We start from the raw sequence: 19849 nt of genomic DNA on the forward strand, positions 1-19849 counted from the left end.
TAGAGTCCCATTCTTATTAACATCTTATGGCAGCAGGGAGATGTTCACGAGAAACTGAATAGGGCTTTTGGAAATTGTGCTTATGCCCTTCTAAATGTTTGTGGTAGTAGAGATCTGTGTTTTGTTGTGAAAAGTACTTTTGTATATTTGCAGTAGAAATAGTGACCTTGTCTAGCCCTGTAGCTAGCAGATTGAACACTAACCTGGCAAGGTAAAGGTGAAGCAGTGTAGCTGCTTAACTCAAACTGCCTGTGTAAGTTCACACTGTTCCAGGACCACCAGCTAACTAAAGGGCATTTTCTGTGTTGCAGAGGTTAACCCTTGGATGTTTATTTCTGGATACAATCACCTAATCATAGAGGCTCCTTTTGATTGCCATGAACAATTCTTCCTTTCACCTCCAGTGTAGGTGCAGGGGCTGATACCGAGGACTTTTTCTATGTTATTTCATTTATTATTCTTTGAAAGATGAATTTCTACTTTCTGACTTTGAAGAACCTTTGCCAAATTGTGAAAACACTGAAAGGTGTAATGCTTGTGATATTAAAAACAGTTAAAGCACGAGTAGTTTCCCACTGCATCAAAGTTGGGTTGCTATGAAAATATTATAGCACCAGCCTACAATACACCACTGTTAGGGAATTAGCTCTCATCTCATGTGGGGTATGTGATACTCAGTGCTGTAAATACTGTGTAAATACACAGTGCTTGCTGTTAGGGCTCTGTCCATAGATAATCCGCTCCAGCAGTCACATTTTGTGCAGGTTTCATTGAATTGAATCATATTGAGATACAGTCCAGTGGAAACCAGCAGTATTTCAGAGGCCTTTCTTTGTAATAACGTTCCCCTAAATTGGCATTGAATTCAGATACAGGTCAAAAGTAAAGCTTGTAAGGATATAATTCAGGTGCCTGTGGCACATCATGAGTGCTTGCAATAGGTGGTGATGCCCTGCTTAGAAAGTCTCAATGCAAATATTTGTAGAAGTATGTATTTGAAAACTATAAAGCATTGCTTGAAAAAGTTGGTGCTAAATGAACTCAGCTGAAAGTGGATTTATAGCTCCTGAATGTAATGGCATGTCTTTGCACTGGGCTGGACACTACACTCTAACATGGGATGTTCAGCTACATTAATGAAAATAACTTTTGCTTTTCTCTTGCCCTTTCTTATTATGTTTTCAGCTCAGTACATTCTTTGGGACAAGTCCTAAAGATGTTACACAGATCATTTTTATTCCAAGTGATTTCTCCATAGGTGGACATAGAGACTGTTCATTGTTGCCATGCCAGTCCTCACACGTTCCTTATCCCAAGAGACACACCATGATTCAGTCCTGCAGTCCTGGTTTTGGGAACCACATGTTCAAGGAGTGATGGCTGGGCTGAGCAATATTCTCCAGCCCAGGGCAGAGCCTGCTGACAGCCCAGAAATTGAGCTGTCAGTGTGGGAAGGAAGCCCATCAGGCTCTGAACAGACACGCAGTGAATAGTGGCAGGTAACAGAGACCTGCATGGTCCTGTGCTGGTGTCCATGTGCTGGATTTGAGGCTTACTGAAAGAGAATTAATGACAACTTCTGTGGCTCTTTGAGAAGGGAAGCCATTAAGGGTTTGCTCATGTGAAATCTTTATTCTGTCTGTGTCTTTACCTCCATCAGCTGTGGGCTGTTTGGAGCGGAGCTGTTTGTTCCCATCCTGACCCCAGTGCTTGCTTTATCGTTTGCTTATGTCAGTGCTGAGCTTTCACATACAGGTGAAATAATCCTAACCCTGTATTCAGTGCTCTATTCTCCATACTGAATAGTCAAATATTTTAGGAAATCAAAAAAATAGCCACAATGCAAACTGCATAATAATGCTGCTTATAATCTCCACTGCTTCATAGCTTTCACTGAGAGCAAAATGCAAGCAGAAGTATCCAGGTAGCTGAGCTGAGGTTTGCAAGTCTCATTATGCACTTGGCACTTTCACATTTGGTTTAGCTGGACATCTTGAGTGAGCATTGTTTTGACAACAAAGTTGGGATTTACATTTGTGGTTCTGGGTATGTAGTTAGTGGCATTATTCCAGCACTGACAGGCCCCCTCCTGCTGGGTTTAATCTAAGTAGAGTAACAACAGTAGCAGAGATCCAGCAACAGGAACTTTGTCCCATTGGGTGTGATCTCCAGTTGATAAATGAACTGAGTTTTATCTGTGCCACTGCATCTTCACTGCTACAGTTACTAATTTGCTGCAGTTATATTGAGCTGGTGCCTATGTAGATGCATGTGCTGTAGGCATGCTCTCAATTTTATTACTGACATACCCAATGTTTTCCATAGATCACATCAACCTTTCATCTTGTCTGCAGCTGTGCATCACCACAATTGTGAAACTTGGTGATGTATTCCCCTTTTTCCTGTGACAGGAACGTGCTTAACAGCAGGAGTGCTGAGGTACTTTTGTTTCTGCAGGCACAGGCACAAGTAATGAGTGATTCAGAAAGAGTTATTTAAATTTTGAAATCTCAGTGAACCAAAAATCTTTTTTTGGGTTTGAAACTTATTTTGAAATGCCCAGCTTCAGAAATAAGCAGGTTTTAGCAGGACAAGGGATGATGGCTTTAGACTAAGAGAGAGAAGAACTAGATACATGGAAGACGTTTCTTAAACGGGGAATTACGAGACACTGCTGCAGGCTGTCCAGAGAAGTGGTAGAAGCCCCATCAGTGGAAACAGTCCAGGTCAGGTTGCATGGGGCTCTGAACAACCTGATCTAGTTGAAAATGTCCCTGCTGACTGCTGGAGGCTTGGACTAGATGACCTTTAAAGGTCCATTCCAATCCAAAGCGTTCTATGACATACCAGTTAATTAGAGAATCTCAGGTTTCGGTTGTGAAACTTGGGAGGGAAAACCACCACCACTCCTCCGTCTCTCCTGGCCCTTTCTGGAGAAGAAAAGCTTGGGAATGTGTTTTTCAGAAACTCAAAGATTACAATATTAAAAGCCAAATAAAAATGTGCAAACTAGAACATAAAAATATAGACTTTTATTTATTCTTATGATTTGAGGGTCATGATTTGTGAACATTTGGGATTAGAAGCACGGTAACTAGGTCAAGTAAATGAAGTATAAAATAGCTTCACAGTTATACTTTCTGTCAGGTGAGTAGTCAACCCTTAAATTGTCTGTTCCGTCACCTTTCTTCCCATGACAAAGAAAACTTTAATGAATCTTTATCAAGAAGATGTCAACAGTGGTATTATTAATCGGGGATATAGTTGGACTTGGTTGTGGAAAATGTGGAAACTATGAACTTGCTCCGAGCTAAAAAAGGGAGAAAGAAGCCCAAGTTCTCAAAAAATAGTGTGTCTGTAAAGCAGGAAAATACACTTTATTTTCCATGGATGCTAAGTAGGTGGTAAAAAGTGTCTTGCTCAAATGAAAGCAAGGAGAGAGAGAGATGTCACCCCCCTTTTCCCCACAGACCTTTCCTGATGTGAAGGCTAGACTAAGCATTGGTGTGGATTTGCCTAGGGATGTTGTGAAATCTCCAGCACTGAGTGCTTTCAAAGGCAGGCTGGACTAACATTTGTCAGGAATGATTTGAGTGTGCTTGATCCTGCCTTGGGGCAGAGGAAGAGAGAGCAGGAGAGCTCCCAGGGTTATTTCATCTTTGTTTCTGTGAGGGAACCCATCAGTACAGACACCCAAATGCTAGTGCTGCTGCCCTTGAATTTTTCTGTTGCCTCAGCCTCTGAAGAGCCTTACTGATGGCTTCTGTCATACACATTGCTATGACCCATTGGGATAACTGTGGAATTGGTGAATTTAGCACAAAACAATATCCAGTTGGACATGGGGTAGCTTGGTTAATTTCTACTGTGTGGTGTTCTCAGTAACCTATATTAGTGACGTGACTTGGGCTAGTGCTAAAAAGGGTTGTGACAGTAAGTCCAAAAGGGGGGATTTTAGCCTCTGCTGGTGCTATCTTGAGTACCCTCTACTCCACCACCTGCCTGTCCTGCCACCCCCTTGGGTAGAAGCGGGTGGAGTTGCTCAGATACCACCTTTCCACATCCTGAGGGGAGTTCCTGAGCTAGCCAACCTAGTTCTTGGGAAGGGAAGCCCGTGTGATATTATTTGGATCTGTACTGGACTTCCACTGATCTGTAATTGTTAGGGACACCAGAACGATGTACTGCTTTTCATCCTTAATGCTAAAGTTATTAAAGATGCAATATCCACTTTAGTTTCAGCTTGAGCAATTCAGTGGTTTTAAGGAGTCTTTTGTTGTTACAGTGGCACTGAGGCGTTATGACAGAGAAAAAGGTCAGATGTTGTGATTCTTTAGGAGCAAACCTCCAGTAATGTTTTCACTGAGTCTGATGCTGGGGACCTTCCTTGCTGAAAAACCCTGGAGAGCTGAGTGGGAAGGTTAATTTTTCCTTTGAGTGTTGGAGCCTTTCTCCACAGTTTCCCCTGCCTGCAGAAGTGAGGAAGGAGCACACTGAGCCCATGGAAGATGAGCTGTGGCTCTCCTTGTGCCAGCATGGGCACGGTTTTATGAGAGTCGCCATAGGGACCAGGTTCTAGTTATCAGCTCAAACAACTTCATGTATGATTAATGTTAATTGCCCATTTTGCATGGATGACTTTTTTTCCTGCTGCTGAATTGGCTCTTGTTGCCTTTGATGTGGCTGGTGATCCAATGTCCTGCAATGGTTAGACAAGTGATCAGTTTGCCAGCGCTGAGAGGAGACAGAATCAGGTTGCTGCGAGGTCAGAGTTTGCTTCTCTTCTTAAATGCAGAGAGGTCAAGTAGAGTTTAACTACCTTTGGCATCTTTGAAATGTTGTAATAAATGCCAAAGCAAGGAGGTGATTTTAAATCCATGCTACACTAAACATCTAAGGGTAATAGGAAAGAGTTTTAATTCAGATTCTCAAGATTTCAGGTTTATTGGTGAGGCTTTAAGGAGCGCCTTTCACAATCACTAGTGTTATTTCATGGTCTTTGAGGAGAGCCAAATTTTCATTTGCAGTTCCTGCTCCAGTTTCAGGAAGGCAACTGAGATCATGACTTTGTGTTGTTGGTTGGTTTGCTGTTTGGTTTGGGTTTTTTCACTTCTGAGTGCTCGCAGCAGTTACTGCCCCTATCATCAGAGCAGTTCAGACAGCGTGTCCTACAGTACCGCTGGGTTTCTGCCTTAAGCCTAATAAAATATGTTGTTATTGAAGAAATCTGTGATACACAGGAGCTTCCTAAATCTCAAGCCTAGCATATTTCTACAGCAAGCAGCCCAAGCCTCATGGAATCAATAATTAATTTATTAACTGGATATCTTTTGAAAAACCAGGATCAGCAGTCCTTGCTGGCTGCCTGCTGCCCATTCATAAGGAGTCGATGACCCAAATGAAAAGTGGGGAAGTAAAATTCAAATCTTCACGATCAAAGTATTGGGTACCTCATCTATCACAACCTGGAATAAATACATCACAGGATGTGTCATATCCCATTGACACTGCAAGACATAATGTTTTCCCTTGTTATCTAGCTAACTGCCAAGCCCACAAAGTTTATAGGCTGCTAAGATAATGTGCTGGTGGTAATCCACTTCACTTGCAGAAATATGAAGTACTGTTGAAATATATTTCTACTTGGGTTATTCTTTGCTCTCAAGAGGACAGGGCACTATTTCAGTTCCTCTAAAGAAGCCCAGAGAATGAAAAGCAAAGCATCAGGATAAATTATGCTAAATGGTGGACTAGACCCCAGAGGAAATCATGCTTCTGTGGTACAGTATTCCTCCATTTATCTTACAAATGTTACATCTAATGTTAATTTTGTAAAGGGAAAGCATTCAAAGTTTCATCTGATCCTTTTAATAACCGTTTTAGTCTTCTAACGTTATTTGTCACACTTGGGCCATCATGACTTACTTTTCTGGTTTTGACAGACCATTCATACTGAAAATATTTTGGGCTACCAATATGTAACATTTTATTTCACAAACCACAAATAACCTAGTAATTAAACTCCAAAACGTAAGAAATAATTGCCAGCAAGCAATTACCATTCAATTAAAGAGTAATTACATGGTTATTTGTGCCCTGTAAAATAAAGCATTACTGAAATCAGTAATGCAATCAATATTTTAGCAGAAACAGGATGCTGCAGTGATGGACCTTTCAACCTGTGCTGATTAAATTGTCATCCAAATAACAGTCTCCTAGTTAAATCACCACATGTTTATTTGTCTTGATTAATATGCAAATTCACTTCTGATTCCTGTAAATCTCCTATATTTAAAGGCAGAGAAGAGGAGCAGCATCGTACCTCAGCAGCGCGGCGCCGTGCCTTTCCACTGATTAATTACATCGCACGAAGCGCTGATGAATTTGTGCAGTTTGTGAAATACAGTTGCCTGTAATGAGCGTAAAATAGAGTTAGCAAAGATGGAGCTGATCAGTAATTGTAGCAAACCCACAAAAATAGCCTTATTCTGTGCTTTGATCCAAATTAAAAATCCCTGGGATGTCTAGGGAATATACAAAACTTTGAGAGGAAAAATAATAAAATTAGCTCTCAACAGGAGTGGAAAAGAAAGGCAAAGAGACGTTAATGAACGGTATCTTAATCTCCTGTGATATAAATGTTAACTGTCAAATGCAGTGCTCAAAATGCAATTTAATCTCTGGCAAATTTCATTCCAAACAAAATACAAAAATGAACAACATTCACATTAGTTCATTTTGCTCCTTCAGAATCAGTGGGGTTTGGGGGGTGAGGTGGAAAGTGTGACAAGAGTGGCTATAGAACCGTAGTGTGAACACAGGTGAAACCCAAAACCTCCCAGCAGCTTCTCTTTTCAAGTCACGGATGAGCCAAGGGCTATTTGGCTTTGAGAGATGCTAATAGAATTTAAATCAGTGTAGACTTTGAGCCGATGTATTTGTATTTATTTAGTAAAAAGAAGAAAATGACTGCATTTGTTAATGAGAAATGATATTGTCCTTCTGCTTTAGTCTCCGTGGGCTTCACTTGTCACCATAAATGTTCTACTTTAAAATGTTTTTAAGAGATCTCTAAACTAGCAGCTTCTAACAGAAGTAACATCTAGCTTAGAAGGGAGTCATTTTCCATTCACAAAGATCTACTGATGGCAGACCCAACATTTCTGTAGAGATTTTAGATTCTCAAAGGAACACATTTCAAGTTGTTGGAAGCTGGTCCTTCTTGTTTATACTCTTTTGTTAGCCCTGAGGAAAAGATTTCTCTACATTTCTTGAATGTATAATTTGCTTGAATGAGGTAAAGAGGAAAATGCAATAAAAGAGACAGATGACAAAAGGTTAGGAAAAGTAATGTTAAAGGAAGTTAATATCTATATGCTAATAATATTTGCATTTATATGCTAATACTTACGTAATTGCAAATGATGTCTTGCCTCAAATGGTAATTCTACCTGCCTTAGGATTTCTGTTCAAGACATGGGTTAGCAGTTTTCACTGAGTTCTGAAGGTTAGATATATTTTAAGTAGTAAATGTGAAATTTGTTGAAATTCTAGACTCCATAAGGCAATAGGAAGCGTGGTGGGTACTGGAAGTGTTGAGATAGAGCAGTGAGATTTCATTGCTTGGTGATGCCAACCCTACTCCTGACAGCAGCATATTCAAACATAAAGTAAATCCCATAAAAGTTTCTGTTTCCTTTTCAAAACTAAGATCTAGAGCAAACATTTGTGTCCTCTATGAAATGTCTGGTTTCATGTTGAAACAAAAATGCTACCGTTTTCTTCTGGCCACAACTGGGAGTGTTTGGGTTCAGGTATGTTCCTGAGGTGCTTTCTGTGAGTTCTGGTGTCATCCCAAGCAAAAGGTAATGTGGTTTCTGGTCATCTCCAGGCAATCTTAACTGGAAGCACAGAGGGTCTGCTGCAGCCTCAACAGTGGCATATGGGGAGTGCTGCTGGTGGCGCTTCACTTTGTTCCCTTAGTTAAGAAGCAGACACAGAGTGATAAAGCTGTTCACCTGAACTTACCAAACAGTGGTAAAGGCCAAATGGTTCTTTCACAGTTGGTGTATGAATGACAGACCACTGTAAGTAGCAGCCACCCTTGGGTTTTCCACTGTTAGAGACAAAGACAGTGATTTCATGTGAACAGGTTTGGCTGGGAGCAATTCCATTTGAATTATCATGGTTTCAGCTTTCTAAGGCCAGGATCTAGCTCCTGGCCGTTAACAGCTTTGCAGTGATGTTCACTGAGTGGGCTGTGAGTATGTGAGAAGTATACATTATTCTTTTCTTCTAGAGTCTGTCAGACTCCTTCCCCAAAATAACCATGGTCTTGACACCAAACCCTGGAGGCAGGATATAAATGCAGTCAATGAAACTCTGAGAGGGTGCCAACGAAGTTTTAGTGTGGACTTCCCAAAGCTGTTTTATAACCCTGGGCATTGCATACAGGTCAGTGCAGAACCACAGGCTGGAGACTTTCACTCTTGCTTGTAGTATATGCAAGGAAACATTGAAAGATCTGATCTAGTAAACCTGTGGGCTATGAGTTGTCTATTCAGAGTCGAAACACAGCGATGCAAAGTGTCTGTGCAGGACTTGCATAACCAGAAGTGAGACTCCATTGTCCCACCTACTCTTCCTCTGAGAACCCAAACCATCAATAAAATGTCTCTTCAGAAAAATCTTCTAAAGTTGTTTAATTTTAAACAATGTTTTTCCTAGATTAAAATCAACATGTGGAGTTTTATGTAAAAGATTTGTTTGTGTATTTGAACTTGGGAGGAGAATGTTTTGTAGTTCTGTTGACTGAGCCCTCCTGATGGACAAGGCTGCTAATTTTAGCTTGGTCGTTGGTGTTTTTCAGACAGCAAGTGCCAACTAAGCACTTACACATGTGTGTGCATCAGCACAGGCTTCTGTAAATCAAAGGAACAATGATTAGCCTAACACAGTCTGTTAGACACTATTCTGGTGCAGGGGATGATTTCAGCAGGTGATTACTAGAGAATGCATGTGTGCATCTACCTTCCTGCAGCGCTCAAGTACTCCTGTTTTAGAACCTAGAGAGTCCGGGCTCTCCTAGAAGGCTTTACTGCACAGCCATCATAGTATGATAAACAACTTCAAACATAAAAAAGAAAAATGGAAAAAGAACTGAATAAAATGAAATACAAAATGGAGAAACCTGAAGCTAAAAAAGGAGGAGGGGGGGAGGGAGAGAATAGTTTTCTAGAGATAAAATAATAAACCAAAAAAAAATGATTTTGTGCTAGTTTGATGTACAGTAAAACAAAATAGCAGTAACATACTGTGAAAAATGGACAGGTTAATGGTACCTCTGTGTAGTGTTGCTGGAAGTTGTCTTCATTTAAAGGCAGAGTTTGTCTTGCATTGATGGAAGGCTTTGCCACTGTAAGTTGATGGAGTGAAGTTTAACTTAAATTTCTTTGCGGGCTAGAAGTCATTTTGGAAATGCTTTCAATCCAAACTCCATTCATTGTTGCAGCTTAGTTATTTTATACAGTGTTTCACTACATTTTGTAGAGAGCTCTATTATTCAACAGAGTAAAATTTGTTTTGAGCAAAGAGAAGCAGCAATACGTTTCCAAACACGAGGAGGTTGTCTTTTTTTTGTTGGCTGGCTTGGAGAGGAGTAGATGTAAAGGGGTTTTGGCCTGTGTGCTAGGCTGGCAGCTGTGTGGGGCGATTATGTGTGTGCACACTGATGTCAGGAATAAATGTGGTAGTTGAAAACAATAGTTAAATGTAACAGCTCTGTAAACAAACCTTGTGGCATTTGGAACTAAACCCCACAATCCTAATTGGTAAACCGGTCAAGAGACGGTGAGACTTGGGCAGGTCGGACGAACGTTCGTGGTTTAGCTTGTCTTCAATAATGAGAGAGTCCATCCAGAAAGATAATTAATCCATTTTGGAAAAGCTGAGCATTGAATTATTATTGCACCCTCAGATGTAAGCATCTGTCTGCCATGATTCAGAAAGTAAGGGTCAAGGGATTGTTGTTGCATTCATAGGTTCAGTTTACCACCTCCTAGGCAGAACAACTTTCAGTTTTCTGTGGTGCAGGTGTCTGGCACAGACTTTGGAGCAGTTGCTGCAAAGACCTGTCATCACTAGCCACTTGTAAGGTCATGGAAGGTCTGGATAATGGAAAAGCTTGCCTAGTGCAGAAATAGCTGGGGTACATGGAGCTGTGCCCTCTGTGAAGCAGCCTGATCAGCCAGACTGAGGGTGCACCATCAGCCTTGAAGTGGTGGCTGGAAGCAGGGTGGCTGTACTCATCCAGCCTGAGCTAATGACTCCTGGAGCACCCAATCTGAATAGCTCTGGTGCCCCTGTAATCATTGCATCCTTAATCCACAATCCCTGTAAACCATGGTTTGTGAGCTGAGAAATGCAGCTAGCTGCATTGCCAAGACTTTACAGGTGAATTGCACCTCTCTGTCAATGTCTTGAGCTCCATTGTACAGACAGCAACATTAAGAAAAATGTATTAATTAGTGAAGTAGTGGTACAGTAGGGCTGGAAACGTGGTTTGCCTTTTGATCTCACAGAGCAGACTTAAAAATGGCTTGGCTTTCTAGTCATTCCTGTGACTTTGAGCTGATGGTTGAGCTGTTAACCCAGCACATAGGTGCTGTCTGGCAGATCACTGATAGTTCATTTCTGTATGTTTAATCTACCTTTTTTTTCCCCAGGCAAGAATTTCTAATCTCTTTCTATCACTTGTGTTTCACATATTTTATACCAATCAATACCCAGTGCAGCAAGCAAGTATTTCACAAAGAAAATGCATTTTAATTTGTGCTCTTATTTCATCAGCTCACGACCAGGAAGACCTCCCAAGCGTTCGCTAGGAGTTGCCATACAGGAAAATGCGCGGCTGCTGCCCCACGGAGTTCCAGGCCTCCTATCGCCAGGACTTATCTCTCCGACAGGTAATAAAATCCATCAGATGATCAGCCTCGTCTCTTCATACTGCACAGCAGTTAAAATAAACTAATATTGATCTAACTGCCTTGTCCTTGAGGGCTTGTTCAAGCTTTACCAGAGGTTACATTATTGGATTTTGTTGAGTGTTCATGAAAACTCTGTTTTGTTGCTGCAGTGACTGAAATCTAATGGATTTGTAATTTAGTTCTTTATTAATTGTAATTTCCTTACAGGAAATTCCATTAAATGTGTTATTTTAGGAAAAGGGGGGGGGGAAAGAACAACTGAGAAAAGGCACCATTGTCCAAGGGAGCCCTGTAGCAGGCATTTATTGTCCTTTCAAATGCATGTGTATTTTAGTTCTCGTGGGATATGAACAGCGTGACTAATGTGTATTGTATTGTAACATCATTAATGTATGCTGGGAAGATAGAGAAATGCTTGTCAGAATTACAGGAGGAACACTTGGAAAGCAGATAAGTCCACATTGCCACAGTAGATAGTACTTGAATAGTCTGCATTCGGTATCATGTGAAGAAAAGAGCATGGAAATATGTGAAATGATAAACAAGCCCTAACCATAATTTAATGCACAGTATTTTATTTCACTTCATTAATTTATTAATAGAGTTTAAATTAAATCTTATGCTATCCTGATGAGTCTTTTAATTTTTTATTAATTGCTGTGTGCTAAAAGTAAGCTTCTTTTGGTAATAATGCTGTATTAACAGAATATATTCATCCAAGGAATTGTTTGAATAGTCTCACAGGCTCAGGAGTTCTGGGGGTACTGTCAATAGTCCAGGCTAGGGATAACAGCTGAAATTAGTGAAGTGTTTAGCAGAATGTGAAGTCATGGAGCATCCTACAGGAAAAGCAGAATGGAAGAAAATAATTGATAGGAGTGTAGTGCTGCCTGTCTTGATCTAGCAGATCATTCTGCCTGCAGAACCTGTTGCACTGTGACTGAGCGCCTCGGTGGGTCTCAGTGTTCAGGAGAAAGCTGAGATCTTCTATTTCTTCTGAACTCCATCTGTCATAAGGACTTTGCAGTGAAGCAAGAACCTTTACAACTGTGGAAGCAGGAGTGGACAGTCTCAAGCAATAGTCACAGCAGCTGTAGCTGAAGGAGTTAATAAAGTACGAAAGCATTTTGCTAGAGCCAGGCACCACAGCTGACCTAGCCCAACTTCATGTGCTGTTCATACGTGTGGCAGGGATCAAGATCCATGTTCTTACCCTCATGAGCACTTCCTAAATGAGAGACTTTTTTTAGTAGCTCAGTTGTGTCCTCAGCCTAGGAGTTTCATGGATTTGATATTGTTCATGTTATTGCCAACAGACAGGAAAGCAGAAGAGCCCCCTGGGATTGATAATTTTATGTCAGAAACTCAGGATATTCCGTATTACTTTTCCACTCTGTGTGTGTTTGCAAATAGGAGATCAGATTATGCAGACTGCATATTGCTTTACATTGGGAAATATTTTTGGATGCAGTGTGCTGAGTATGCACAGTAAAGCAGTATCATAGACACATCCTGTGTCTCACAGATATTTTAAGCTTCACAGTTTGAGTAAAAATTTTGTGAGTTTAATTTTTAGCCTGTGGTAAGTTGTTTGGAGTGTGAAGTGGTAAGGTTGACCCCAGGGGGCTGTCTTTCAGCTGAGGCCCAGGGTGATCATCTTTGTGACCCTGAGAGCCGGCTGTGAAAACCTCTGCATGACCAAGTTCCAGAAGTTACAGACAATGTGCCTCAAGTTGTTAAAAGGGAGTTTACAGAGCAGCTTGTAGGTGGGGGCAAGCACACATTTCCAGAGCATCTCGGCATCCTTGAGGACCCTGGAGCAGCCAGGTCCCTGTGGGTGAAGTAACCCTCCTGCCAACCCATGGCAGGGCAGCTCCATGCTGATGTCCCCTATAGTCATGTCACTTAAGAATTGGAGCTTCTAAAGTTTTTGAGTTGTTTTATCTTGTTCATAAGGAAAGAACAGCACGAAAGTCCTTTCCTTGTGTAAGGAAAGGTGCCAAAGGAGCCGTTTCTTAACTCACCTGGGGATTTGAGCTGTTGTAAACTTGATGGAGGGCAGGGGAGCAGGACCAGAGATGGAACAGAGACTGAGAGTTTGCAGCGTAATAGGGCTGGATCCATCCCTTCCAGTAGAACAGATGCTGGTGTGGAGGCAGCAATGACTCTTCACATCTTGGTGAGTTCTTTGTTTACCCACAAACTCCAGTGTAATTGTCCAAAGCATTTCTTTTGGATGTCCTCTTGTCCACTTCCTGACAGTCCTTTTGTCTGATCTTGCCTGTTCTTCCTACAGCACAGATATGACAATGGTTGTGTTAATCTGCTTACATTGTTCTAAACCCAAGGTGCACACTTCTTATGTGGCCATCTGTTTTCTCATGTCTCCAGCTTAGCATCTGAGGTGTTTTCTTCTTCAGAGAGGCTCATTTTAGTAACAGACTCCACATCAGCAAATGCAATATAATTCATCCATCCATTGTATTTTTGCTTTGTTACCTTCTCTGTAGTCTTCTGTCAAGTTTCAGTGAAGGAGTGGGCATCCGGGCTTGCTGCTGGCTGGCTGGATAGGTATCAAGCAGTTGCTGTTCTGGCTGCAGAGCTCACAGATCAGTCTGTAAAGGGTATTACAGAGTGATGATTAGGAACTTCCTGCAGGCTTGAGTAAGCCATCTGTGTTTGTACTCCTTGAAATGTGCTGTTATTTTCATCACCCATTTGGTTTGTATCAGCTCAGTTTACATGGTCATTTTCACATAATAAACAGGTAGTTAAATTAGGCACACTGCTTTTCCCAGAGCAGAGGGGCACTTTTTTTCTTTACCTCTTGGCAAAGCAAACTACATCTACTCTTACACAGAAATGATTAGTAAAGAACCTGTAAGGGAAACCTTTTTAAATATTTGTAGGTAGCTTCCACCTTTGGGCAATGGGAACGTGTGAGTTATGATGAGATTGGAGCAGCAGGGTGGTTGAAACTGCTGGGATTGAAAGAGGGGAGGTGTGTCTGCAGTGCTGCCGCTGGGAAGGGCTTGTGTAAACAATACAATAACTGTGTTCACACTGCATCCTTCAAGAGCCGCTGGTTAAGGACTGCCCATTTTACCTTAACTTAGGAGAAAGTGTTTTTATTTCTGTATTCATGTAGCAAATGTGGAAGTCGGTGTGGTGCCCTTGCCTGCTGTGAGGGCAAAGGAAAATCTCTGATGTCACAGAGGGATGGTCATCAAAGGCTCAGTTCTTCAAACAATGCAGTGTGATGAGCTGACATTAACAAGAAAAGGCTTCTCTCCTCCTAGCGTAGCAAGTCTTCCTCCTCCTCCTCATCAGTGTATTTTAACAAGACAGTTGAGTCTTACTTATGGAATAGATTCTCCAGGAGGTTCTAGGGTCTGGAGCAGTAGTTTCCTGTGCTGAGAGAAGTTGAAAGGCACGACACGATTTAAGCAAGCAGTTCAGAAATCTGTTGGTATGGAACGAGGATGAAAGGGTAGTTGGATCTTTTCATAGTTATGCATGCCAGCTTCAGTCCTACCCTTCTTAAGTCATCCCCCAAAAGATTAGAAACCAGCTACATGAATCTTCATTGTGTGTTTCTCTATTCAGTTTGCAGAATGGTTATGTCAATAAAATGATTCAGGGGCTGCTCCATCTTGTTTTCAAGGTATTGGAGAGGGTGGCTCTGTCGTCCTGCCACTGTGTTAGAACTTGGTTAGCTTGTGGTAAGGAGCACAACTCTGCTTTCTGGGACAGAGTGTTTATTTCAGGTGGTGGAATAGGCATTTCTCTGCACATGGGCTGAGAATCCCGCAGCTGAAGCTCATGGGGTGCTGGGAGATCCGGTGAGGCTGGGTGCCAGGAAGATGGACACAAACCTGTTTAAACATTTTTGTTGCCATTTTACATTTCTGAGATGTGCTGCCCTGGTAGGGGTGTGTCATGGCAGGGTCTGTGCAGTATGGGTCAGTGGATAGTTTGCAATGAGGATTTAGGGTTGAGGGCAGGAGATGGGAGAAAGCCTGGCTGATGGGAAATCATGTGTGAGAAAAGGAAAACAAGGCATTTTCAAATGGATACTCAACTTTGGTGGCCTCTCTGGATGTGAGGTGGAGGGTTCAGAATTTCAGAGGTTAGAGGTTCAGCCCCAGCTGGTGATTGTTTGGTAGAGAAAACTTGCTGGGATGTACTGTGTGCAGGGGCTGTGGCCAGTGCTGCTGTGCAGGATGTCCAAGGCTCTCCCTACTGCTAATAGCTCCTGAGTAAACCTGCTGCTGGCTTCTGTTGTCAGATCTCTGCTGTTTTCTTACAGTGGCCCATGCAGGTGACAGAAGCAAATCACTTGCAGTTTCAAATGTGTAAGCTAAACTGCTCTCTTCACTCAGCTACATTAGTTTCACTGCCCCTGAAATGATCCTTTTGCATTCATAACAAGTTAAGATAGACTCTGCCTCGTTAGTTCTTTGTCTAGAGTTTTCAGGAGAGCAATAATCAAAATAACCTGTTTGTACAGGGATGCCTACTCCTTCAGTAGAGTTTTGTCTTATGAATAGTTAAGGCAAGCTGTTGTGAACGGAGTAGTTTCGTGTCATTAATATTTTAGTGCAACTAATACTTTAATAGCTATACCAAGTCACGTTGTTGTGGGACTCAAATAAATAAACAGAGTAGCTCTGAGGAATATGATAACCTCACATGTTGCTTCCATTCAGCAGTGGTAGCAGCAGCCACTTGGTCTTCCTGCAGAAAAGATTGGATAAAGCTGTATTTGCTGGAGTCTTCAGGCCCTTTAATTTGGTGTATACTTCCTTGTTACAAGAATGAATGAGACTAGAGCCTTTCAGGGTCTCTGGTATCCAGTTGCTCTTCATCAAGGTGGGCACCCAGTCAGCCAGCACAACCAATGGGCAGAACTGCCTGCAGGAACTCCCTACTGCCATTGACCTGCCAGATCCTTTTGTTATTTCCATCATAGTCCAGCTCTGCAGTGTCTCCTGGCTGAGGAAGTGTGAGATGTGCTCAGGGTCAGGAGAGTGAAGCAACAGGAGCAGCAAGGATGTTGGGCTCCATGTGTAGCATTAGCTCAGGCTGGGATTGCTGAAACAAGGCTCTGAAGATCTGCCCTTGTAGCACAAAACTTGCTTCCAAGAAATAGCTGTTCTCTGAAGAAGCAGCATTCTCTCAGGGTCACTTTACAGGACATCTATTGACCAATTTCACCTCTTGGGATATTTTATGTAGGGCCACTGTGGCTGGCAGCTCCTGGCTGGAGTCCTGAAGCCTCCAAGAGCAGGCAGCAGGCATTTGTAGCCATCAAGGGAGCCCTTTTCTTTACAGCATGCTTAACTGAACACTTCTGTGTGTTTACACCCTGTTGCTGAGGTCCATTTCACTGCTTATGATGATCTTTTTTTTGTGTTCCAGTTGTCAGCGATGTCTTTTTAAAGTTCTGTTTGTAATAAGAAACATATGCATTACTTTGTCATTGTTGGCATTACCTGGCTTGGTAGAGATTTACATTTCATCAGAGGCAAACATAGTGATTAAGGATGCCACAACACTCCTCTGCCTATGGGGAAGGTTAACAGTTTATAAATTGTTCTTGGTGACAATTCAGTAGTGAATTACTTTGATATATATGGCTAATAAATTAATATGATTAAGTTAATGAGTAGTAGAAGTGTTGCCAAACTCCGCTCGTCGGGCTTTTAATGCTGCTCCACATTTGCAGCTCTAGCTTCCCCCTGTGGTGAGAGGATCAGTGCTACCTACGCACTGTCATTGTGATAAATGGCATATCCCACAGTGCCCTGCACTCCATCTGCTGTGTCCCCAAAATGAGAAATATTTTATACAAATCACACACTCAGAAGCTCAAAGGACTGGAAGAAGCTCTATTTTTTCAAACAATAATAAAAATGCATACATCTCTTTAGCAACTCTTCATTTTTACTGTCAAACGGCTGCATATAGCTTTGGGAAATGAAAGCTCGCCCGAGTAACGTGGGATGGTTATCCGCTGCGCGGTAAAGCTGACAAATAAGTTACATGCTCACTCTCTCATTGGATCATGAAATGTTCTTAGATAAAAAATGATGTCAGAACATCTATTTAACTGGATTTTAAAATTAAGGACCATGAGTGCCACACGATTGAGCACCACCCCATCTCATGCCAGAACATTTCTGTGCTGAGAGGAGCATGAATTTGAGTGAATGAGGAATGTGGGATCGTGTCATTACTCTTTAAATTACAGCCATTCAGGAGAGTTCTGATCAGCTAAAAACTCTGCTTGCTGACTCTGAGTCACTCACTTTCTCTCTTTTTTTTCTGTTCATGTTATCTTTCTTTAGGGATCCATTTTTAGTGTCTGCTTTCTCTGGGTGGGACATTACATTTGTGACAAATGAATAGTTAAAGCTGTTGAGAATGTACTGAGTGGTTAACCTTGCTGTAAATTTCATTTACACGTAGTCTCAGCTACTTCCTATTGTCCGAGAAGTGTGAAAGTCAGGGATAGACTTCCCTATGCTGTACAAAAAACGATCCTGCTGAGTTGCTACATCTTTTGAGATGATGAAATTCACCCAAAGTGGTCACACTGAGAGGACTGTCTTGACATGCAGGGCAGGTCTGTACTGAATTTATCTTGATGGACGGGAACCATTTGAAAAAGCTGGCTGAAGTGCCAGGGAGTTAGCAAAATCAGTTGAGTTTTCATCTGTGTTTTTATAATCTGTGACATTCTTTACTACCAGCTTTTCTGTTAGCCTCGTGTCTGGTGGCATTGGGGTCTGTAATGATAATAGTTCCCGTCTGCTTCTCTCTGTCACGTCTTTAACTGACTTTGAAACTGTCTTAGCTTTTTATAAGTCATGAAGAAGTGCCTTAAAGTCTAAAATAGTATCAGGAGGAATGGAATCTTTATCTTCAGTGCTCTGTTTTCTGGAGCACTGTTGTGGCAATCACAACACTACTGTAAGGGAAGAGGCTGTGCTAGGTTTTAGTTTCCTCTACAACAGCACGATGAAATGGAACAAAGAGTTGCACTCTGAAATTATTGCCATTTGGTACTTTTAGCCAGCATCACAGCAGGTGTGTTGAAATGCCTTCAGAGTGTTTGTGTAAGGATCCCAGACTAGCAGCATGTTGTATGCCCTTGCTTTTTAGCATAGGAAGCTGGGTTTGGAAAAGTTGCTGTTTCACTGAAGAATTTTTACAGGCGTGCTATTGATTATAGCAGCTTATTGATTTAGCTGCTTACAAGGAGCATCAAATGCACTGCAGGGTGATAATCGTCTGGTAGGCAGATCAAGCATCTTCTGATTTGGAACTGTTACCTTGGGTGACATAAGGCCTGTTCACCAGTCTCCATTTGAAAAGAAGCATATTTTATGCTAACAAGAGACATGGGAATATTAGGGCATAGAGCATCAGTGGCAAGGAGCACAGATCCTCATTGATACCCCTACTCTGCTTCAGATTTATCCAGCAGCAGTGCTAAAATCTACCACATTTGCATAAATAGGATCTTCATTAGATTTGAGTAGTGTGGTTTCCTAAAGGAAAGCTAAGGCTGTGCACTGACAACATGCTTGGTGTAACAGCACTGCTGCAAACCATTACAGAATAAAATAGGCAATAAATCCCACTGGATTAAAAAGTAAGCATGTACTATACTGAAATCCAAGTATTTCCATAGTTACAATTCTGGTCAGGTGTTAAGTACTTATAATGTAATTTAACAGCTTTTGTGCTTTGCTCCCTGCCATACAGCCCTAAACAAGGGACGTACTTAAGTACAGCTTTAAGAATAGGCACACAAGTAATGTCATTGATTTGGACTGGATTACTTGTGCCTTGGTAATCTGTAAGAGAATGTTTATGAATAGCTTTTTATGCATGTGCAGGGAATTTGAGAGAAATCAAGTTTATCAATGAAGGCTGCCTGCATGTTCTTTCTGGAGAAGCTGCTCATGTAGCTGATCACCCAAGGAACAGACCTTTGCTACACAGGAAGTACAGAGACTGCAGTTAGTGTTTTCTCCTGCCCAGGAAGAGTGTGTTCTTCTTTTGGCCTCTCCCATGTAATGAAACATGATGCCAAGTGCTGGCAACAAGTTAGGATTCATCATGAAAAGGAAACACCTCTTGCTGAGCATTTTGAAGAGGCACAGGTTTTTATTTTGAAGCTAGCATAACTAAAACAGATTTTGTTCTCTGATCATTCTCATTAAGGGACTGGGACCATATAAAGATTTCCCTGGAAGTGTGTTTGTATTTTGTTAACTGTTTTATCACAGTCACCATTAATCAGTGTAAAGAAAACCAAGGTGACATAATGAGTATATAATGTGGCCAGCAGGAGCAGGGAAGTCATTCTGCCCCTGTGCTCAGCACTGGTTAGGCCACACCTTGAGTCCTGTGTCCAGGTCTGGGCCCCTCAGTTTAGGCAAGATGTTGACTTGCTGGAGTGTGTCCAGAGAAGGGCAAGAAGGCTGGGGAGGGGTCTGGAGCACAGCCCTGTGAGGAGAGGCTGAGGGAGCTGGGGTTGCTTAGCCTGGAGAAGAGGAGGCTCAGGGGAGACCTTATTCCTGTCTACAACTACCTGAAGGGAGGTTGTAGCCAGGAGGGGTTGGTCTCTTCTCCCAGGCACCCAGCACCAGAACAAGAGGACACAGTCTCAAGCTGTGCCAGGGGAGGTTTAGGCTGGAGGTGAGGAAGAAGTTCTTCCCAGCAAGAGAGATTGGCCATTGGAATGTGCTGCCCAGGGAGGTGATGGAGTCACCATCACTGGAGGTGTTTAAGAGGAGACTGGACAAGGCACTTGGTGTCATGGTTTAGTTGATGAGATAGTGTTGGATGAT

At 42.0% G+C, this 19849-nt stretch overlaps 1 protein-coding gene across 2 annotated transcripts in view; it reads left to right on the forward strand.

Annotated features, from left to right (window-relative positions):
* DACH2 (dachshund family transcription factor 2) overlaps nt 1–19849 on the forward strand; it is a 265668-nt gene that overhangs the window by 119330 nt on the left and 126489 nt on the right. For both annotated transcript variants that reach the window (XM_068157673.1, XM_068157672.1), the window contains exon 2: nt 10849–10964. In XM_068157673.1, the coding sequence (XP_068013774.1) occupies nt 10849–10964 (116 nt within the window). The remainder of the gene's footprint in view (nt 1–10848; nt 10965–19849) is intronic.

This window comes from Melanerpes formicivorus, unplaced genomic scaffold, assembly GCF_026170545.1.
Source record: "Melanerpes formicivorus ecotype bairdi unplaced genomic scaffold, bMelFor1.0.p_v2 SCAF_37, whole genome shotgun sequence".
Taxonomy (NCBI): domain Eukaryota; kingdom Metazoa; phylum Chordata; class Aves; order Piciformes; family Picidae; genus Melanerpes; species Melanerpes formicivorus.